General features: G+C 40.8%; 1 protein-coding gene across 1 annotated transcript in view; it reads right to left on the bottom strand.

Annotated features, from left to right (window-relative positions):
• GRIN2A (glutamate ionotropic receptor NMDA type subunit 2A) overlaps positions 1-24,466 on the bottom strand; it is a 288,119-nt gene that overhangs the window by 80,510 nt on the left and 183,143 nt on the right. The window contains exon 4 of the mRNA XM_074965468.1: positions 726-931. Coding sequence (XP_074821569.1) covers positions 726-931 — 206 coding nt within the window. The remainder of the gene's footprint in view (positions 1-725; positions 932-24,466) is intronic.

Below are 24,466 nucleotides of genomic sequence, written 5' to 3'. Positions count from 1 at the left end.
AGTAGGTAAATGCCATTATTATTACACATTTTGCAGCTGTGTAGACAGAGGCATGGCCTGGTTAAGGGCCTGATTCAACACCTATTGAAATCAATTAGATTTTTTTTCCCATTTAACTTCTATGGGCACTGGTTCAGCCTTGGTGACAAGCCCAATACTGCAGAGAAAGTCACAGGCAGAGGTGGGACTAGATCCTGGTAAATATGAGACACTGATAAGTACGACACACTGGCATTCTGTATCACAGAGCTTTCTTTACGGCATATTATACAAAAAAATATATCTTTTCAATATCTGCCACTGTCAGAGGATTAATCGAATCAGTAACATTTCAACATGGCTGGACATTTTAAAATCAGTTTTAAAAGCTCGTGTTAAATTATAACCTTTTCCCCAGTAGTGTAATCTATTTCCATATAACTCAAGGACTAAGTCTTCATGATTTGAGAATTTGCTGTGAATTTATTATCAAGACACTGATTTAATATGATTTACATAACATTAATCAGAAGCTAAAGTGTGTAACAGTCCAAATCACAAAAAGGAAAAACTTGTACAAAGACATGAATAGTGGGACAAAACAAAGAAATAGAGAAAATTGAAATATATTTAAAAAATGCAAAATAGGAGACATAAGGGAGAGAGTTGATGGGAAGAAAAAGAAGAAGCTAAAGAGCAGGTGTATATGAAAAGAAAGGTATTTCTCAAGAAAAGTTTGTACTTACTTAATTTTGACAAATTTACGGCATGGCACAGTATTTTTTACACAAGTTTCTGTCAAAGGATCCATATCCTCAACGATGACAAAGGGGGCCTCCTCCAGGGTAACAATACTCAAGTGGTTGTCATCAGGGTCACTGTCTGCGAAAGAACTAAATCTTGGCCATACGGAATACGTCAGGCTCAGAGTCTTGTTCTCCCATTTTCCCACCTGAAACATGGAGACACACACACTGCTGACATCTGCTTGCTTGGGGCTGTTGCTGTTTGAGATGTAACTTTTAGGGGAGTGGTACATAGTTGTAACAAACTATACTGGAAAGAGTCTTAATTTTCCATCAGAATTGGTTTAGAAATATTCAGCTGACACACTAAGAGAGAAAAACCAGTAGGGTCAAGTCAACTAAGGATATATAATTTTAAGAGGAAAAATGTAGGTAAAGGTCTGCTAGTCTCAATGACAACATTGATTTGTTATTTAAACCTTGGCTATAAGATTGTCAACATTTTGAAAATAATATTTGCACTACAGCAGCAATAGGCATCCCCAACTGTGCTATCTAAAACACATGCAATTGTCCCTGCTCCAAAGAGTTTCCTATCTAGGAACAAAATGTACGTCTGTCAATTTTATATGAGTGTTATTGGCATAACTCTCTGAAACAAAACAATACTTACCATCACCTCTCCCCTTTAGGCATTCTTCAGCGAAATACACACCTCAAAGCTTGGCATTTTTATTAAGAATGCCACCTTCTAGGTAACAAATTAACACTAATACAATAGAGAGTTGTATTAAAGGGACTTCACAACCAGCAGACAGGCTTCAATCTGGAAATCTCTGCAGTAGCATTCTCTGGGTATTACAAGTGTCGACTGATTATCAATTCATCAGAATATTATCCTTGTATAATAGGTGAATATAACTGAGCCGCTCAGTAATAGCAACCATAATGTAATTAAATTTAAAATCCTTGTAGGGGTAAAAATGCCTAAGAAGCCACCACAGTAGCATTTAACTTCATGGTACGCCCACAACTTCAAAAAGGGAAACTACACAACAATGAGGATGCTAGTTAAAAGGAATAGTCACAAGGGTGAGATGCCTGCAAGCTGCATGCAGACTATTTAAAAACACCATAATAAAGAGGCTAAAACTAAATGTATTGTTTCCTCTTCCCCCTTCTCCTCCCCCCCCCCCCAAAAAAAAAAACCTGTAAGAGGACGAATAAATGCCGCCATGGTTAGAGCAAAGAGAAGGTTTGAAGCAAGAAGGCATCCTTGAAAAATTGGAAGTCAAATCCCAGTGAGGAAAATAGAAAGGAGCATAAATTCTGGCAAGTAAAGTATAAAGATATAATAGTGTAGGTGGGGAAAAAAATAAAAATAAAAATAGAAGAGCAGATAGCTAAGGACACAAAAACTAACAGCATTTTTGTTTAAATACATCCGAAGCAGGAAGCCTGCCAAATAGGCAGTGGGGCCCCTGGACGATTGAGGTGCTAAAGGAGCATTCAAGGAAGATAAGGCCGTTGCAGAGAAGCTAAATGAATTATTCGCATTGGTCTTCATTGCAGACCATGTGAGGGAGATTCCCATACCTGAGCCATTCTTTTTAGGTGACAATCTGAGGAACTGTCCAAGATTAAGGTGTCCTAATTGATAAATCAAACAGTAATAAGTCACCAGGACCAGATGGTATTTACCCAAGAGTTCTGAAGGAACTCAAATGTGAAATTGCAGCACTAACAACCCTGGAATATAACCTCTCTCTTAAATTAGCTTCTGTACCAGATGACTGATAACATAATGCTTATTTTTAAAAAGGATACAGAGCTGATCCTGACAATTACAAACCAGTAAGCCTAACTTCAGAACCAGGCAAATTGGTTGAAACTGTAGTAAAGAACAGAATAATCAGACACAAATGAAAACAATATGTTGGGGAATAGTCAACGTGGCTTTTGTAAAGGGAAATCATGCCTCTCCAATCTATTAGAATTCTTTAAGGAAGTCAACAAACATGGGGACAAGGGTGATCCAGTCGATATAGTGTACTTGGACTTTCAGAAAGCTTTTGACAAGGTCCAACATCAAAGGCTCGTAGGCAAAATAAGCAGTCATGGGATAAGAGAGATCAGTACCTGGTCAGTTTTCACAGTGGAGAGAAGTAAATAGCAGGGTCCCTCAATGATCTGTACTTGACCTGTGCTATTCAACATATCCCTTTTTCAGATCATTTATGAATAAGTGTGGTGGCAAAATTTGCAGACAATACACTTAAGTCCAAAGTTGACTGCAAAGAGTTACAAAGGGATGTCACTAAACTGGCCAACAGAATGACAGATTAAATTCAATGTTGATAAGTGCAAAGTAATGCCCATTGGAAAACATCATCCCAACTATACATACGAAAGGATGGGGTCTAAATTAGCTGTTCCCACTCAAGAAAGATCTTGAAAGCATTTTGGAAAGTTCTCTGAAAACATCTACTCAATGTGCAGCAGCAGTCATAAAAGCTAACAAAATGTTAGGAACCATTAGGAAAGAGAGAGATAAGACAGAAAATATAATGCCATTATATAAATCCATGGTATGCTCACAACTTGAATACTGCATACAGTTCTGGTCACCTCATCTCAAAAAAGATATACTATAATTGGAAAAGGTACAGAGAAGCACAACAAAAATTATTAGGGGTATGGAACAGCTTCCATATGAGGGAAGATTAAGAGGACATATTGTTCAGCTTAGAAAAGAGATAGCAAAGGGGGAATAACAAAGGTCTATAAAATCATGACTGGAATGGAGAAAGCAAATAGGGAAGACTTATTTACCTCTTCACGTGACAAAAGCTGTGGGGTCACCTGATGAAATTAATAGACAGCAGATTTAAAACAAACAAGACAATACTTTTCATACAACACACAGTCAACCTGTGAAACTCATTGCCAGGAAATGCTGCGAATGCCAAAAGTTTAACTGGGCTCAAAAAAGAATTAGATGAATTCATGGAGGATAGATCCATCAATGGCTATTAGGCAAGATGGTCAGGGACGCAACCCTATGCTCTGGCGTCTGATTGCCAGAAGCTGGGACTGGATGACAGGGGATGAATCACTTGAAATTGTCCTGTTCTGTTCATTCCCTCTGAAGCATTGGCACTGGCCACTGTCAGAGACAGGATACTGGGCTAGATGGACCATTGGTCTGACCTAGCATGGCCCTTCTTATGTTCTCATATTTTTACTGTTGTCAAAAGTGCAGAGTCATTTATTAAATCATTGTTAGAGCTGACTGAGGTAAAGAACTAACCATCTCACTTTTTTCTGTGACCTGTAAAAATGGCCAGCCCTAGTGTCATATTTGGCAAGCACAAATTCCAGTTGTGCATGTTTTACTTCTCATTACAAATAATGTATTCTAACTTCTTTTACTTAGAAGTGCAATAGCCTTAAAAGCTTAAGCAAGCAAGCAAAGCCTCTAACTTTATAATAAACGTATTCTATCATTTCTGCCTATTTTGAAGACTCAAGACAAATTTTAAATTTAAATTGTTTTAAAAATTTGTCCTCATTTAATTTTTTTAAAATTACACACATTCCTAAGGTAATGGCCCCAATCCTGATCAATCTTACAAAAGTTTTACACCAGTGTCACTTAAGTGAATTCAGTGGGGTTAAGTCCTGATTTAAAATGGAATAATAGAGATTTAAATCAGGCTCAATATCTGTCTCTCCTCAACTAATCTTGACTCTTTCTGCTATCCAAACATCAAGTATTACTTCAATACTTTGTGAACTTTTTATAGCATTCCCTCTTCAGACTGTTTATAACTGCTTTGTATCTTCAAATATAATTGCATGGTTTACCTGAGCCCTATGATAAGAAAAAATACAAATAAGCTATCAAACCACTTAACATACATCCTAGGAATTTTTCCCAATCCCTGACTGACTTAGTGAAAACCATTTAATAACATAATCATGAATCTGACAAACATTTGTTTCTCTAAAAAACAGGCTGGAAGTAACAGGACAATCTGTCAGGCCAGACTCATGAAAGCAAAGTAGGGTTTGGTGATACTTCTACATTTTTAGAAATTAAAATAATAAATACTATTATTGCTTTGTCATCTTTAAAAATTAAACTAATAGTTCAAAGAGCAAAGAGAATTGAATTTCAATACGAATTGAAAACTGACAATTTGAGGGATAGAGATCACAATCTGATAGCTACTGAAGTTTCAGTTTTGTATGAATTACGCAAATTCAGTCTTGCATTCAATTTCCCCAGCTACAGACACGCAGACATCCAACACACAAACCCACAACATTCAATCCCCCCAAAACTACTGGGATGCACCTTTTGGAGAACTGGCCTGTTGTCATTCTGGCTTTACACCATTTTCTCTGCAGTGACTTAAGTGAAGCTCTTCTTAATTGACTCGAGTGGAGAATCGGGCACCTGGCCTGAAAATCCTGCAGAAAGAGGATCTTCAGAAAATTCAAGGGACCCATTCCCAACATGAGCAGAATCATTGGCTCAGCTGTGCGGCCATGGGTCATTCTGTGACCTTACTGATGGGGATCAGAGTGTGCAGTAGAAGTTAATACTGCTCTTAGAAACATTTATTTCTTCTGTTTCAAGCCATAAATTACTTATATTTAATTTTGTAGAGACCCATCCCACATACTATTAAATTGTATTGTAGTAGTGTCCAGTGGCTCCAGCAGGGATCCACTGTGCCAAATGTTGTACAAACAAAGGTATAAGAGACCATCACCCCCTCCAAAGAGTTTATAATTTAAGGCAAAGCACACGCTTAAATCCATTCCCATTCAGAGCAGCACTTAAGCACATGTTCTCCCCGGCCTAATTTCTATTCAGTTTGTGCTTCCGCCTTCCTGGGATGCACAGGGACTCAGATCAATAATGCTGAATTTTAAAAGGAAGTATGAGAATGGCTGTTGGATCATATTAAAGAAGTTCTGTATTAAAATCACAAATGAGTTTGATTCCCCAGAGTTTAAATTCCAGGGTATTCCTAATTAAGAGCTCTCTTGGTTTTAGGTACTGTTTCTCCCCCTCTCTGTGTGAAACTTGCAAGCTGCTAATTGCGTTAGTCCATTCTAAGACAGAGTCTGTTCTCAAAGCAATTCACAGAGACTCAAAGCAATACTCTAACAACAGAAACAGCACCCAGAGACTCCTCCTCGCCCTTTTGTTGTATTAACAATTGTGATTAAAATAGAGATAGAGGATGTATGTGGATGGATGCTTGGTGTGGATAATAACTGAATGATCAGGGAGGTGCCAGCCTAAGAATCCAGCGTCCATCGGCTGAAGAAGGCGTCAAGTGGAAATAACCAGAGGACCCCCAGAGGGCAGACTGGAACCCGCCCAACAGCCTCAAGAATGGGAGAACCAAAGAACAAGATAACTTCTTGGAGCAGTCAGGAATGTGCTATCTGCTGATTGATTCAGCAACAGCATGATGAAGCAATTCCCATAGACTGGCATAGGAAGAAATTCCTATAAAAATAGACTCTAAAAAGTGAGAACTTTGGGGTCTGATTCTGCAAACCAACTTCCAGGAGCATCAGATGAGCATCTGACAAGGCCCTGCTCCCTCCTCATGTCCAGGCCACCTGGCCAGTGGCTTGGCATGAGCAACTCTAAGGCTGGTAACTATGATAACAACCTTGCAGAACCTGTGTGTGTGTGTGTGTGTATGAATGAATGAATGAATGTGTGAATAAATATGAGATTGAATGGAATGTTATAGCTGTAACTAACTGCTCACTATGATTCTTTCTGTATTCACAATAAATGTGGTATTTTGCCTTTTTCCCTTTAATAAGATCCTGCTGGTTTTTAATTTATTGGTAAAACATGGCTGCCTCTTATACACTAAGGCTAAAATTTTCAAAGGAGCCTAATAGGTGCCCAATTCGAAATCAAGGGGATTTTGGAGCCTGATTTCTGTATCCTACTTTGAAAGTTTCGGCCTGAAATTTGACAAAATACAACCTATCCCCATGTGATTCCTTCCATGAATTTAGGCCATTGGGAGAAAAACAATTTCACGTGCATGAAAATAGTCCTGTATATCTGTATGACAGAGCTGCATTTCAAAAAGGGATTGTCTGCCGAGTGACAGCATGTAATCCCATTTGCAGCAGTGTCCATGCTTGGGTGTGTTAGTACACAGGCATTCTGTACATTTTTGCCCATGGTGAAACCATTTTATGAACTCTGCCAGCTGGTACTGGGAGACTTCCAAAAGGATTAGAACTTCAATCAAATGAAGGGCAAACATTGCAATAAAAATCAGAATTTCAAACTGCACAGAGTAGCAGCATCTACCCAGGGTTGCCAGGGGCCCTGTTGTTGACTGGAATGCCCGGTCGAAAAGGGACCCTGGCAGCTCTAGTCAGCACTGCCGCCCGGGCCGTTAAAAGTCTGGTCGGCAGCACAGCAGTGTTAAGGCAGGCTCCCCGTGGCTCCTGTAAGAAGCAGCATATCCCCCCTCCTGCTCATAGACGTAGGGGCAGCCAGGGGGCTCTGTGCTCTGCCTCCACCCCAAGCGCCAGCTCTGTAGCTCCCATTGGCTGGGAACCACGGCCAATGGGAGCTGTGGGGGCAGCGCCTGTGGATGCGGCAGCACATGGAGTTGCCTTGCTGTGCCTCCGCATAGGAGCCGGAGTGGGGACATGCTGCTGCTCCTGGGAGCTGTCTGAGGAAAGCACGGCCCAGAGCCTGCACCCCTGATCCCCCTCCTGCACTCTGAACCCCTCGGTCCCAACCTGGAGCACCCTCCTGCACCCCAAACTCCTCATCCCCAGCTCCATCCCAGTGCCTGCACCCCAGTTGGAGCCCTTAACCCCCCCGTGCCCCAACCTCCTGCCCCAGCCCTGATCCCCCTCCCACTCTCTGAACCAGTTGATCCCATCCTGAAGCACCTTACTACACCCCAAACCTCTCATCCCCAGCCCCATGCCAGAGCCCGCACCCCCAGCCAGAGCCCTCATCACCTCCTACACCCCAACCCACTGAGCCAGCCCCGTGAAAATGAGCGAGTAAGTGAGGGTGGGGAGAGCGAGCGGCAGAGGGAGGGGGGATGGAGTGAGCCAGGGGCAGGACCTCAGAGAAGGGGCAGGGTCTCGGAGGAGAGGTGGGGCAGGGTTGGGGCAAGGGTGCTGGCAACCCTACGTCTACCTCCCACCTGTCTATTCACACCAGTAAGAAAAATAGAAATAGGACATGGCTGGGATTCTGTGGATTTACCTGCTCATGAATATAACAGTGCACCTGTAGACACAGCTATGTGAAGAGACAACATTCTGTATAATTTTAAAGGGTTTCTTGTTTGGCAAGCCACTGCTTCTTCCTATGATTCTGCTGAATCTCTGTCATACGTGGAAATATAATTACAAAAGCTGCCAACTGGAATCTATTTGTTCATATAAAGATGAGGATTAAAGAAAATGTTTCATAGTTTAGAGTTCTATGTTTCAATTACAGTTATTGCCTGAGGAGGAGAGTTAAAAAAAAAAAGTGGGGGGGGGGTGGCTGATTTTTAAGAAGTGCTGATCACTTACAACTGAAGATCAAGTCAGTGCAAACTCTGGGGTGCTGAGCTCCCCTCAAAATTAGGCCCAGTATCTATCACAACTGCCACTTTGAGGTAGGGGATTTACTCTAAGGGTATGTCTACACTACGGAATAAAGTCGAATTTATAGAAGTCGTTTTTTTAGAAATCTGTTTTATATATTCGAGTGTGTGTGTCCCCACAGAAGTGCATTAACTCGGCGGAGTGCTTCCACAGTACCGAGGCTAGAGTCGACTTCCGGAGCGTTGCACTATGGATAGCTATCCCACAGTTCCCGCAGTCTCCGCTGCCCATTGGAATTCTGGGTTGAGATCCCAATGCCTGATGGGGCTAAAACATTGTCGCGGGTGGTTCTGGGTACATATCGTCAGTCCCCCCTTCCCTCCCTCCCTCCGTGAAAGCAAGGGCAGACAATCGTTTCGCGCCTTTTTTCCTGAGTTACCTGTGCGGACGCCATACCACCGCAAGCATGGAGCCCGCTCAGGTAACCGTCACCGTATGTCTCCTGGGTGCTGGCAGACGCGGTACTGCATTGCTACACAGTAGCAGCAACCCATTGCCTTGTGGCAGCAGATGGTACAATACGACTGGTAGCAGTCATCGTCATGTCAAAGGTGCTCCTGGCCGCGTCGGGCGCAGGGACTAAATTTTTAGTGACTTGACCAGGTCATTCTCTTAAGTCCGGCAGTCAGTCCTATTGAACCGTCTTATGGTGAGCAGGCAGGCAATATGGATTGCTAGCAGTCCTACTGCACCGTCTTCTGCCAAGCAGCCATGAGATGTGGATGGCATGCAGTCCTTCTGCACCGTCTGCTGCCAGCCAAAGATGTAAAAGATAGATGGAGTGGATCAAAACAAGAAATAGACCAGATTTGTTTTGTACTCATTTGCCTCCTCCCCCATCTAGGGGTCTCATTTCTCTAGGTCACACTGCAGTCACTCACAGAGAAGGTGCAGCGAGGTAAATCTAGCCATGTATCAATCAGAGGCCAGGCTAACCTCCTTGTTCCAATAAGAACAATAACTTAGGTGCACCATTTCTTATTGGAACCCTCCATGAAGTCCTGCCTGAAATACTCCTTGATGTAAACCCACCCCCTTTGTTGATTTTTAGCTCCCTGAAGCCAACCCTGTAAGCCGTGTCGTCAGTCGCCCCTCCCTCCATCAGAGCAACGGCAGACAATCGTTCCGCGCCTTTTTTCTGTGCGGATGCCATACCAAGGCAAGCATGGAGGCTGCTCAGCTCACTTTGGCAATTAGGAGCACATTAAACACCACACGCATTATCCAGCAGTATATGCAGCACCAGAACCTGGCAAAGCAATACCGGGAGAGGAGGCAACGTCAGCACGGTCACGTGAGTGATCAGGACATGGACACAGATTTCTCTGAAAGCATGGGCCCTGCCAATGCATGCCTCATGGTGCTAATGGGGCAGGTTCATGCTGTGGAACGCCGATTCTGGGCTCGGGAAACAAGCACAGACTGGTGGGACCGCATAGTGTTGCAGGTCTGGGACGATTCCCAGTGGCTGCGAAACTTTCGCATGCGTAAGGGCACTTTCATGGAACTTTGTGACTTGCTTTCCCCTGCCCTGAAGCGCATGAATACCAAGATGAGAGCAGCCCTCACAGTTGAGAAGCGAGTGGCGATAGCCCTGTGGAAGCTTGCAACGCCAGACAGCTACCGGTCAGTTGGGAATCAATTTGGAGTGGGCAAATCTACTGTTGGGGCTGCTGTGATGCAAGTAGCCCACGCAATCAAAGATCTGCTGATATCAAGGGTAGTGACCCTGGGAAATGTGCAGGTCATAGTGGATGGCTTTGCTGCAATGGGATTCCCTAACTGTGGTGGGGCCATAGACAGAACCCATATCCCTATCTTGACACCGGAGCACCAAGCCGCTGAGTACATAAACCGCAAGGGGTACTTTTCAATAGTGCTGCAAGCTCTGGTGGATCACAAAGGACGTTTCACCAACATCAACGTGGGATGGCCGGGAAAGGTACATGACGCTCGCATCTTCAGGAACTCTGGTCTGTTTCAAAAGCTGCAAGAAGGGACTTTATTCCCAGACCAGAAAATAACTGTTGGGGATGTTGAAATGCCTATATGTATCCTTGGGGACCCAGCCTACCCCTTAATGCCATGGCTCATGAAGCCGTACACAGGCAGCCTGGACAGTAGTCAGGAGCTCTTCAACTACAGGCTGAGCAAGTGCAGAATGGTGGTAGAATGTGCATTTGGACGTTTAAAGGCGCGCTGGCGCAGTTTACTGACTCTCTTAGACCTCAGCGAAACCAATATTCCCACTGTTATTACTACTTGCTGTGTGCTCCACAATATCTGTGAGAGTAAGGGGGAGATGTTTATGGCGGGGTGGGAGGTTGAGGCAAATCGCCTGGCTGCTGGTTACGCGCAGCCAGACACCAGGACGGTTAGAAGAGCACAGGAGGGCGCGGTACGCATCAGAGAAGCTTTGAAAACCAGTTTCATGACTGGCCAGGCTACTGTGTGAAAGTTCTGTTTGTTTCTCCTTGATGAAACCCCCCCGCCCCTTGGTTCACTCTACTTCCCTATAAGCTAACCACCCTTTCCTCCTCCCTTCGATCACCGCTTGCAGAGGCAATAAAGTCATTGTTGCTTCACATTCATGCATTCTTTATTCATTCATCACACAAATAGGGGGATGACTACCAAGGTAGCCCAGGAGGGGTGGTGGAGGAGGGAAGGAAAATGCCACACAGCACTTTAAAAGTTTACAACTTTAAAATTTATTGAATGACAGCCTTCTTTTTTTTGGGCAATCCTCTGTGGCGGAGTGGCTGGTTGGCCGGTGGCCCCCCCACCGCGTTCTTGGGCGTCTGGGTGTGGAGGCTCTGGAACTTGGGGAGGCGGGTGGTTGGTTACACAGGGGCTGTAGTGGCAGTCTGTGCTCCAGCTGCCTTTGCTGCAGCTCAACCATACACTGGAGCATACTGGTGTGATCCTCCAGCAGCCTCAGCATTGAATCCTGCCTCCTCTCACCACGCTGCCGCCACATTCAAGCTTCAGCCCTCTCTTCAGCCCGCCACTTACTCTCTTCAGCCCGCCACCTCTCCTCCCGGTCGTTCTGTGCTTTCCTGCAGTCTGACAGCACAAATCCAGGTTCTCTCACCCTCCGCCCCCCCACACACAAACTCACTCTCCTGCTGGTAATAGCCCATCCAAAGTGACCACTCTCCTTACAATGTGTATGATAATCAAGGTGGGCCATTTCCAGCACAAATGAGAGAACCTGGATTTGTGCTGGAAATGGCCCAACTTGATGATCACTTTAGATAAGCTATTACCAGCAGGAGAGTGGGGTGGGAGGAGGTATTGTTTCATGGTGTCTGTGTATATAATGTCTTCTGCAGTTTCCACAGTATGCATCTGATGAAGTGAGCTGTAGCTCACGAAAGCTCATGCTCAAATAAATTGGTTAGTCTCTAAGGTGCCACAAGTCCTCCTTTAAATATAGACAGATATGAAAGACAAGCCTTTGGCGCTTGATGAATATGTTTTTAATATTATCCCTTCGCTAAAGATTATTGCAAAGATAGATTTGAGTTTGCACAAAGGAAGAACTCTCATTTGGTCTAAATAGCTGACAATATGTTTTATTTTCAATGCCTTGCTGATTAATCCTTTAAGGCTGCAAACAGTAATAGAACTGACCCTCTGATAATGCAGACACTGGGTCTGTCCATTACAAGACTTTGAAAAAATAGATATCTCCTGAAACTAACAAGATGTTTGCTATTGGGATACTGGCTCAGAATGTTCCAGTTTTTAGAAACAAATAAATGCCCAGAAATTAAATTACATCACTGCTTCTGCTTCTACTATATTACCCAAGGCTTGGCAGAGTTAATGGATTATCCTAATGAAAGCAATGAAGCCAATTTAATTTGGAATTTAGCATAAACATTTAATAATATTAACCTTATTGATAGCAAATATGGGGCTACATATAGCAAGCAGGACACACTAGGCAAAATTTTCAAAAGTGCTTAGGTCCCATGGGGACTTTCAATAAAACTCAGTCTCCAAAACCACTCTGATGCCTGTAAAATTTTACCCACTACAATTATATTTGGAAAACTGCAGATACCATGGACCGTGAGTAGTCTTTATGATTTGTAAGTTTGGCATTAAGGCTTTGTGTGTGTATTGGATCTTATCCTCTGCAAAGTAGTGATCCCCAGCTTGGATGCATTCCACTTTAACTGAAATATGCAAAAGATATTTTCAAGGTATGGTGCTAGGGACGTTGGTTTTTCAAAAAACCATCTCAAAATATATGACCATTTTTAAAAGTATCTTTACTCAGAGGCCACTGTTTTACTATCGATGAATAATGTACTTTAATTTGGGTTTAAATATGATCTTGTAACTCTTTTGAGATAATCAACTCAGTGAGGAAAAACTGTTCATATTTAAGCCATATTTGACTAATTTTAAACTTTTATTGGGGGAAACTGCCATTGTTGGCAAGTGTTGGACTGCCATTCTAATCAGATTTTTATTTATTATTATTATTATTAACAACACTTTGCACTTAAGTCCCTCACATGAAACCTTTTAAGTACTTTACAAACATTGAACAAACAATCTTGGGTAGTAGATAATTGAATAGTTGCACATTTACTATACAGGGAAATATTTTGCCAAAGTTGTGCAATTTGTATGCAATTGCACATAATGGTTTGCAATTCAATGCGATAATGCACAGACTTGATTTTTTGTTCAATTCTCAACACCTGATTATGCCTGATTTTTAACTATATGAAACCCACTGACTTTAACAGGAGTTTGAAACTTCACCCTCCAATCAAGTCCGAAAATCTACTGTTGAGCTGAATTGGGTTCGTCTTTTAAAAAGACACACTCAAAAAATCAATTTGATGTATATTGGTATCACTGACAAAGGTACACTACACTGACCCTGTTTATTCTGATGCAACATTATTTTAATTTATATTCTCTAAAAGCTAAACTACAGTTGATATGTATATATTTGGATGTAGAACCTCAAAAGCAGGGGATGATCTCTCTCCGCTATGAATGAATTAACTTCAAAGCTTTTCAATAGTGTAGCAGTAGGAGTGCAGTGCTTGGGGGAGATGAATGTACATTGGTAGTAGTCTTCCATCAAGGACCTCTGGAAATATATTGGGTCAAGAAACATGTTCTGCTGGTTTAAAATGTAGCTTAACTAGATCTATATCAATGCAGTGGGAAATCTAACATTTTATAGAGTGTCGTTTGTATGCGCAAACATAATATATTCTGATGAAAATAGGCATTCTCGCTATCAATCTAAAACATGGGGAAAGGCGCACGTATTACCAGTATATTTCTTACAAGTTTGTTGATCTTAATTAGCATATATTTGCCAAAGGGCCTTTTAAGAAGAAAATAAATCACTAAGGTGCTATAACAATTTTCTCTCTTTCCATACACCAATTCCAGCACCCTTAGAATTTAAATTGGGGAAAAAAATATGCTCCAAGAATTATCTGAGTTAAACATCTAACCAGGAGAAAGGCTCTGCATAATAAACTGCACAGTGAAGGTAGCAAATCCATGGAGATACTATTCAATGCAAAATACTAACCCATATTGGTGGATGAATAATGGTTTAGTATTGTAGGATAAAATATCAAGATGCAAAATTAAGTGTATTTTATAAGTTTAAGTATAAATATCAGAGTACTTAGGGCTCATTTCAGAGGATGGTATATGATTTTTAAACCAACATCTAAAGAAATCTCCAGAAAAATCACCCTTTTTAATATAAGAAAGGGAGCAATTGCACGAAAGAAAAATGATAGAATGTTTTCACACATATAATTCTCGTCAATGAGTGAATGAGATGCTGCATGCTCAGCAATATGAAAGGCAATGGAAGCGCTCTGCTGTAAGACCTGCTAAGAGAGGATTCTAATCAAGACACATGAACACAAATTTATAGCCTGCCGCCGCAGCTACCAGGTCTTCCTTCACCAGATAGCCTAATCCTTAAATGCCTCTCCCTCATCCCTAGTGAAGGGTTGCAGGGTTCCTCTATTCCTCCCTCAACAGAAAAGGAGAGCAGAGCATGTGGGATGTTGCTAGTCTATCAAAGGGCACTTTCAGAGACTGTCTCCTCTCAAGACGACAAAGGGGAAAAGAAGAAGACCAGCAGGGACTTTCTTCACTCCCCTTTCCACACTTGAGGCCAGGAGAGATTAGGGCCTGACAATAGTTTCAGCTTCATTTCTGCTGAATTGTGAAAGGATTTACTTCCTTGCCAGGAGAACACACTCCATGTGGCTAGAAGCATATGAGCTTACAGTCAAAAGCCCATGAAGGTGAGCCCAGAGCCAATCTATTGCAGAGGCATTTGTAGTATGACAAATTTGCCATTAGGATTTGGTTTCAGAAGCACAAAGCATCGCAATAGAAATCTGGCCCTACAATAAGGAGCACTGCAACAAGGCTTTGATTCAGTTCCTTACAGGGAGAGGAGAAAGCTGTGTCTCCTTACAGGGAGAGGAGAAAGTTCCAGGACTTTGGTTTAGTTCAATCTGCTCATCACTGATCAATTATAGGAACAAGAGGAGATTGTTTCTACTAATCAGACTGTGCAGTACAGGAAAGAGTCCAGCTGAGTTGTTCTTCACTTATCTCTGGTTCAAGACATATGGGTTTAGTCATAGGACATTCTGTATTCTCCACTCTCAGCTGCTCTGTAGCTATTTCCTCTTTTCTCCATTCTCCATCCCAGCTATTTCAGCTTCCATTCACAGTTAACCACGCTGGCCTACAAGCACAACAGACAACTCCTATGTGAGGACCCTGTGAGTCCGACAAGTACCGCTTCAGCTGTCAGTAAGCCTCTTACATCACTTAGTACAGCACTAATAAGGAGACCACATAAATTCTTGGTTATCACCATCAAGAAGAAAACTGTCACCATTAATTCTTAATAGGAATATAAAAAGGTATTCCAACAGAAGAGCCAACATTCTGAAGTCTTAACACAAATCTTTGTGTTCAGTGCCATTTGTTCTCTGCCAGTGTACATCCTGCTGGGCATGAATAAGCCATAACAACTGCCAAAATGTAGGCTATGCAAAATATTGTCAAATACATAAATGGAAGTACTAAACAGAAATAGCGAGCATTGCTACTTGTTGCCATAAGCAGATCGTTAAATTGCAGCCCTATGCTGCTAATTCTCTTTCCCTATTGATCTTGGTGGCCTCACAATACACATAATTAGAACTTAAAATTGAAGAGTCTAGACATCTACATCAGGTCCTGATGATTTGAAGCACGTAAGCAAAATAGAGCAAGCTTGTATAACGCAGAAGAATGAAGCATTACAAGTGAATGGGGCATTTTACAACCCTAAAATGCCCACTGCCTCTTGTCGGCCACTGCACAATGATAATATAGAGCAGAAAAACTAAAGCACTCATTACATATTTGTGGGAAGGAACGGGAATCTTAAGGACAATTTGCATAAGTCTGTTCTAAAGGTTTGTTCAGAATGCTGTGCTGTAAAGAGATGTAATTTGTAAGGTGTAAAAGCTATCATTAGGCTTGGCAGAATTCTATTTTTATTATTTTTATAATTTCAATGATAATATTGATGCTTATTTTAATTGGTTTAAGTGTTACACAAAATTATTGGGCTTATACTTTTTTTTATTTTTAACCATTTACCTTTTCACAGTTGTGGGAAATTATGGGAGACTCAATTATTTAATGACTGTCTGAGATTCAAAAAGTTAAAGCTTGATAACTGTTAAAACACAAGTTACCAGCAGCCCATGTCAAAATATACAAAATCCATATCCCTAAATCAAACTTTAAAAACTTCTCAAGTAGCATTTTTCTTCCCTTGCCTATATGTACATTTTGATTATTATTGATGGAGGTATTTTTGTCTGTCGCAAAATTGACAGTTACCGATATTTATCAATAAAAATCAAATCCTTTTAAGCCTACCTATAATGTAGTTGGATGTAATTTGCACTTTCTTATACACTGCTGGTGATATGTCCTTTCTGATTATGTCCAGGAAGTGCATGGGTTTAACTATTTTCCTTAGTTACAGGTATCCATTTTCTAAGCAGCCTGCTGAAGGCACCATATTTCATGTCTCATAACACAAGCACTTCTGGGCTAGTGTTCAACATGGGGAGAATCAAGTAATTTTTCTCTACTATTCCTTTTAAAATCTTTTCCCACTGTGGTAGTGTGATTTTTTTTTTCCGAGTGACATCCATTTAATTGAGCAGTAAATGCACTATAGAAGGACCCTTTGGAACTCTGCATTATGTAACCTGGAAGATGGAGCTATTGAATAGTTCAGAGACAGGTCTGAAAAATTTGATTTATGCTCCATCCCTAAATCCAATTAGCTACATGTAGTTACAGTCTACAGCAAATAGATCTATAGAAAGGAGAATAGTCTGCTTAGAGGGCAAAGGGCATAGAAATGTGTGTGTCTGGAAAGAGAAAGTCTGTTTAAAGATCCCTAAGAATCCAATTAAAGTCAACAGAGAAATTACAAGTGAGACTAAGATTACTGTGGGCAGATATCACAGTGATGGGACCATATGTGTGTATATAGAAACTTCATTAAGGTGGAGCCTGTAATTTAGGGTAATACACAATACAGGGATACTATATTTTCCCAAAACAGACTGTGTGTGTGTGTCTCTCTCTCTCTCTCTCCACACACACTTCCATATACAAAGGTTTTGAATCTCTGTTTTAAGTATAAAACTCAACACAGTTTTAACTATGAAACTGCGACCACTGCTTCCGTAATACACGCATACAGTATACATTTGTAGGCACACACACACACACAAATATACTTAAGTTCCTACATTCTTGCAGCCATGTCTTGCATCTTCACCTGGATTTGGGAAGTTTTCCTTTTGTTTTGGTTTAATCTCTCCAGGACACAGGTGAAAATACACAACACAGCTGAAAATGCAGGAGCTTGTTTGATGTCAGATAGAAATACTAGTTATTACAGCCTCACCGCATTCAGTCTTTACCAAAGTAACCCAGTGAACGGGCTAGAAAAAACATTTTCTGATAACATCTTTTGTATATGTACATTTTCTGCAAACTACAACTGACAATAGTCAAAGAAGGAGATGATAAATTGTTAATCTTTATGTAACATATTTAGACAAAAACAACTAAACTCTACAAAACATAACATACAGAATAGCTCATTACTGTACATTATAGAAAATAGATAAATCAAGTCACTGTAACTAGTAATATCCTGGCTGCAGACCAGAATAATTGCAGGGAAGTAAAGAAAAATATATGCTACATACACCAAACAATTTCTGAAAGGAATAATCAGATATAAATGTGCAACCTGTAGAAAGTCAATATCATTGAAATGGATAGCTTGATATTGTGGGGGGAATAAAGCATCTTAACAATAGGATTCCATTTAAAGGTTTTTGCAATCTATGTGAGGTACTATGAACTCTCCGATCATATTTATGGTTCTAAAACTTTTCAGGATATTCGAACATAAGTAAACAAAGGAACAGTATGTTAACAATAAATATTTGACAAAGATTATACATGAAAGAGTAGATGCTATACAACAAATAGCACTATGACAGGGCAGCTAACTAATGCAAAAGCATCATTGCAATACTTTGCATTAGTATAATTCAGAATATAATATGCTTGCTAAATTACAAGACTATTATTCATAATCCTTTTGTAACAAAGTGACAGAATGAGATGAATAGCTACATCTGCTCTCATTACCGTTCAAACAGGCACATTCCCTTTCAGAACACATTTCAATTGCAATCTATAATAGAGAACAAGCTTTCTTTTTCTCTGAAATACCAACAGGTGTGGTGAAGATGTACAAACTTGGAGTATCTTACTCATATCAAGAAATTAATACCAAGCAAACATAGGGCCTGACATACACTTTTTGTAGGAAAACTAGCTGTTTCCTTTGTTCTAGTGGACTTCTCCAACTACTCTTCGGGAATACTTCATCTTAATTTTAGGTCAATATCTGGAAACTACAAGATTTGATCAATTAAGCGTGTCAGTTTAGTAACAACAGACAATGGCAGAAAACTACCACTAAAAACAAACCTTTCAAAATTCAGGGGTCCTGCACATGCCTATCACAACATGTGGTATACCTTATCCAGTGCATCAAAAGTGCCCAGGAACAACTATGTGGGTGACTCCAGCCAATCACTAAGCTCACAAATGAACTCACAGAAAAATGATAAAGGACAAAGACCCCATATCACCTGTGGATGAACACTTCCCAAAAGTGATCATTCCATATCTGATCTTACAATACTCATCCTCAAAGGAACCCTGCATGCAGCTTCAGAAGGCAAGCCTGGGAACTTAAATTCATGATGTTAGACACCACATATCATAGACTCAACAGGGACACTGGTTTCATGGCTCATTACGACAATTTGTAACACACACCTGCCAGCTAACCCTTAATGGCCCACTTCAAACTCCTATTGCATAACAGTCTAACCCTTATTGCCCACTCCATTTTGATGGCCTCCTACAACATGCATTACCCCTTATGCTTAACAATCTGCCCCAACTTGTATTTAACTTATTCTGATTTCCTTCCCAAGACAGAAGAAGAGCTCTGTGTATAACCTACACCTTCCACCAACAGAAGTTGATCCAATAAAAGATACTGCCTCACCCATCTTGTCTCACTGCAGAGAAAAGCATGAGAGAGAACTCCTCTTCTTAGAAAAAAAGCATTTGCCATACCCCTTCCATTGCAAAATATGATGCATGGCAGGATACAGAGTACTGCAATCACTTTATATTTATGAAAGTCCTCTTGCATGACACTTTTATCTAGATCCCAGTTTCCTCAATTACTTTAAGATACAGCATGCTATAATTAATACGTATATGTGTTAATAACAGGAAACATTAATTCTAGATATTCACCTGAAGGTCTTGATGAAGTTCAAGAAACATATTGGAACCTCTGACCTTCAAAACTGGATTGAAAGCCTCACAAGGGAGACTATGCAGCTCTACCCCTTATTCCTCATCCCACTCCTCTGTGGACAGGAAAGCCCAGATACTGTGGCCCTCAGGCACTAGAGTAATAAGTGAGGTGTGTGTATATATACACCTAGATTATAGCTAGACAGCAGCAGAGCAGTCACACAGGCTATTGCAGTCCTGAGTGGTTTTCCCGCTGCTCCTTAGTTTGTGGAGAAAAGTCCCAGTGCACAGCATAGTTCCTTCAGCTCCTGTGCTGAGATTAGGATTTCACCCAGCTAGTCTAGTGCAGCATAGCTTTGTTTAGTGCAAGTTTTCAAATAAGCCTGAGAAGTACTGGGTTAAATATAAGCCTATGGTATGTACACTGGGAACTCTCTAATAATGCAGGTTTGGCATTTCACTATAATAGGAGAGTACTACTCAGGCCAATGACCCCCTCTCTTCACCTCCATATTCATGGTTTGACAGCTGCCCTCTTGGCTGATGCGTAGGGGACTGAATCAGGGACCGAATCAGGGACCTTCCAAAACTAAAAGCATGAGCTGCTACAGCTTGAGCTAAAGTGCCAAGAGAATCTATACATTGGGGTTGTGACAATTAATATCCTCTGTGGATTGGCCCAGAAGGGGACCTGTAACACACGCACACCAGTGGGTTATAGTGACAGCCTTGGCAGCTGAAGTAGCCTCTGGATGGCCATGCCTTCACTCCCGGTGGGAAACAGCTCCAGCACAAATGCCCCTGCTCCCGTATTCTTCCACTGGGACCAGCTGCTATAAAAATAGGAGTCAGGCATTCTTCACCACTCCTCCACAATAGTTACAACTCTTCCCCTATTTTTCAGCCAGAGAGGAGGAGAAGAATGGTGATTATTCTTTTGGAACACAGAATTTAACAACTGCTTGGTAATAACTGATGCATTCCAAGGAAATTAGCTAAGTGCAACACCGATACAATGAAATGAAATTTCACCATAATAAAAACTATTAAAAAAGCCAAGTGGTTCACTGAAAAGCAGAGATGCAATTCTGGACTTTAACTCTGTTCTGAATACAGTTTTATCATGAACACATCTAGAAATACGTTGTGTTTGCATTTTAAATAACATGACTTTAAACAGGACTTTGCAACAAAGGTAGCCAAGAAAGTGTGTTGCTACCTCTACTCTAGGTGTAAAGTCCTGTTTAACATCAAGTTAGAACATATTAGCCCCATGACAGAGTTGCCTATAAGAAGGTTCCATTGTATATTTCATGTGAGTAATATGTAAACAAATGGACATTTGGTTCCCAGTTATTTCAATTGTTCTAGTTAAAAGGTATATGGTCTCCCCATATTTTTTATTGAAAGTACCATGGTGTGATCTGAATTGCCAACAAAATCACAGCTTCACTTCATCTACTTTGGATGCAATGATTTCCTGAGAAATTATACTCGGTACTATATTACCTCAGTGATTTTTCAACATCACGGTAATTTGACAGCAAAAAAGCTTTCCAAAATCTGAAACAGTGTTCTGTTTTTCAGTTCTAAACATGGACAGTGTTGCTTCACTTGTAATGCTGTACATGCTACACTTCCTCTATTGGCTATATGAAACAGGAGATTTTTTTTTGCCAGACGGAACACTCCATGGAGAACTTAGTTCTCTTATCTAGGACAGGGGATTCGCCCACCACAAGCCCCCTGTTTTTCTGATATGCACATCATGTCTTGCACATCAGGGCTGACTCCTCCTTCTGCAAGTTAATCAAAGTGCAAAATCAAGCCCTTGACCACATACAATAAATACAATATTAATGCACAGATGGAATTTTAATAAGTTTGGACATGTGGAAGTGAAGGTTCCTATAGCAACATGAGATTTGGAACAGACTCAGCTGTGTTGTACCTACAATATAATATTTTCTACAAACATTTTTACAAGAAGCAGGAGTAAAGCAAAAAATGTTTTTTACATCTCACTAATTTATTATACATTTTTAAAAAGTCTTATTTCTCTTTTCCCACTTGCCCTAGAAATATGAGATATCAGATGCTCACTTCCCTTTCTATGTAGGAGAACAGACATGAACAGTGATGTGATATACAAGGCTATAACCTGACCTCTACTACTTCCTCCCTCCAATCTAGGAGTGGTAAGTCTCACCCTCAGTTTATAGCACCATTTGACATTACTCTACAGACTGGGGTTCTTCAGAAAGAGAAGGATTTGAGGATATTGTAGCTAATTTGATAAAGATAAAATAGCAAGCAGGAAAAATGTTTTTAACAAATCAGGCTATGTGTTTTCTTTACACATCACAGAATAGTAATAAAGCACAAAAAATGTTTTTATCCTGTGCTCACCTTTATATATGTAATATATTCTTGTTTAAGTGTAATATGTTCCTGCTTTTGCTATTAAATGTTCACCATGAAGTAAGGTTTCGTATAGGATATGCAAAGTAGCTGAATTAATTTCTCTCTAGGAACTTAATTTTGCATCTGATATTTTTTATCTATTTTTACTATCCTTTAATATCAGATTGATATGTTTTTTGCATTTAATTTCCTTGGCTTTAAAAAAAAAAAGAGGCTATGTGATTCATGCTTAAAATGTTTATATTTAAATGGCCCCAAAAACCTTTGAAGTCCACATCTCTGTGAGGTCAGTTGAACAGGAAAGGATGATACCTTATTGAGGTGAACAGGTGCTACTGTTTGGCAGTGAAACGATTTCTGCAGGGCTAGTTTAACAGGGCAGCAGCACATCACACTGTATTAGAGCTAGGGGTGGTGTTGCTTACGCTTGCATTTTTATCCAGGTAGACCATTTCAATGAAGCACACACGTTACACACTCCATGTAAACGGTCTTGCCTCAGAACAACAGCCCCTGTGCCCAGCAAGAATGGGAGGGAGAATACATACTTGTGGAGCCTCTTTAGGATCTATCATGACATCTTGGTGGATGCCTACTTAACATTCCTAGAAGTGATTTTCATAACTATTATTCATTCAACCAACGTTTTTCAAACTTGGCTGTGGACCACCCACTCCCTCCCCTCTACTCCCCCCCCCCCAACACTATTTATACACTCTGTGTAAGTTTCAAAGTTTGCATGTCTGAGTCATTTATAGAGGGAAAGTGATTCTTTTATTATTTTTACAGTGAGAGCATGTACCTTTTTTCAGCCTGTAACAGCTCAGCTATGGCTGAATGGATTTTCTGCACATTTAAACCTTGCAGCTAAATCCAGCATAGGTATTTTTAGTCCCGAAAGAGAAATTTTATGGAAGTTATAATCAAGTAAAAACAGATTATTATACTATGAGCAAAGGGAAACTGAATCAAGGGGTTTCATATTAAAAACTTGTACCTGAAGGAGAAAATTAGATAAAAGCACTTCACATTAAACAGAAGCAATTACTCTTCGTTACTCACATTATAAAGTAACTATACTGCAATTTGTATGGACATTCGCTATACTACAAGGACTAGTGGATTGTTGTACTCTCAGTATTTTGCGTGAGTGACCCATATAATTAGATACTAGGAGTTATAAAATCCCGCTGAAACAGAACTGTGATACAACCTATTGAAACGCTGCCAGTTGAAGTAAAATTGTGTCCATCAGGAAATCAACAAAAGGAAGATGTTGGCTCTAAGTTTAATAATATATTTACACTGTTTGAAAGGTGTCAGACTTTCTGTCAGACTCCTTGTCAAGGTTCCTCCCCCACTCTGAACGCTAGGGTACAGATGTGGGGACCTGCATGAAAAACCTCCTAAGCTTATCTTTACCAGCTTAGGTCAAAACTTCCCCAAGGTACAAAATATTCCACCCTTTGTCCTTGGATTGGCCGCTACCACCACCAAACTAATACTGGTTACTGGGGAAGAGCTGTTTGGACACGTCTTTCCCCCCAAAATACTTCCCAAAACCTTGCACCCCACTTCCTGGACAAGGTTTGGTAAAAAGCCTCACCAATTTGCATAGGTGACCACAGACCCAAACCCTTGGATCTGAGAACAATGAAAAAGCATTCAGTTTTCTTACAAGACGACTTTTAATAAAAATAGAAGTAAATAGAAATAAAGAAATCCCCCCTGTAAAATCAGGATGGTAGATACCTTAAAGGGTAATTAGATTCAAAACATAGAGAACCCCTCTAGGCAAAACCTTAAGTTACAAAAAAGATACACAGACAGAAATAGTCATTCTATTCAGCACAATTCTTTTCTCAGCCATTTAAAGAAATCATAATCTAACACGTACCTAGCTAGATTACTTACTAAAAGTTCTAAGACTCCATTCCTGGTCTATCCCCGGCAAAGACAGAATGTAGACAGACACACAGACCCTTTGTTCCTCTCCCTCCTCCCAGCTTTTGAAAGTATCTTGTCTCCTCATTGGTCATTTTGGTCAGGTGCCAGCGAGGTTACCTTTAGCTTCTTAACCCTTTACAGGTGAGAGGAATTTACCTCTGGCCAGGAGGGATTTTAAAGGGGTTTACCCTTTCCTTTATATTTATGACACTCCTACTAGAGCAAGAAGAGGGGAAACATTAGATAAACTTGTGATAAAATTAGATAAAATGACACTGTACAGATCTAAGTGTCCACACTCAGTTTGTTCCTACTCATGAAGGAAACAACTGAGGTGTATGGTATGTGAAGGAAACTCTAGGAAGGCACATGGAGCATTGTCTATCCATGCCAGAAGAAAGACTGGAGGTCATGTATGTGGTTTAATTAGGCCACAACTTCATTCACTTATAATATGTGGGAGTACCCAGCAACAAATTGCACAATGCAGGGAAGAGGGGGTAAGCTTTCCACTGGTCCAGACATAGGAGACCCAAACCCCCTTCCTCAGCTCCCTTAAGAAGACCAGGAAAAGAACAGGGGTCTGCTCTGCACTGACAAGATTTAGGAGTTCTTTCTTTCAAAATTCTTTTCCAGTCCAATTTACCCCATAGTCATATCCCTTCCATACAGAGGACATGCACTGCATGTCCTCCACAAGAAGGTGGCAGCAAAATACTTGGCTGCCTCCCCCATCC

Source organism: Natator depressus, chromosome 10, assembly GCF_965152275.1.
Source record: "Natator depressus isolate rNatDep1 chromosome 10, rNatDep2.hap1, whole genome shotgun sequence".
Taxonomy (NCBI): domain Eukaryota; kingdom Metazoa; phylum Chordata; order Testudines; family Cheloniidae; genus Natator; species Natator depressus.
Note: the sequence above shows the minus strand (reverse complement) of the source record. Positions and strands in the feature narration are given on the sequence as shown.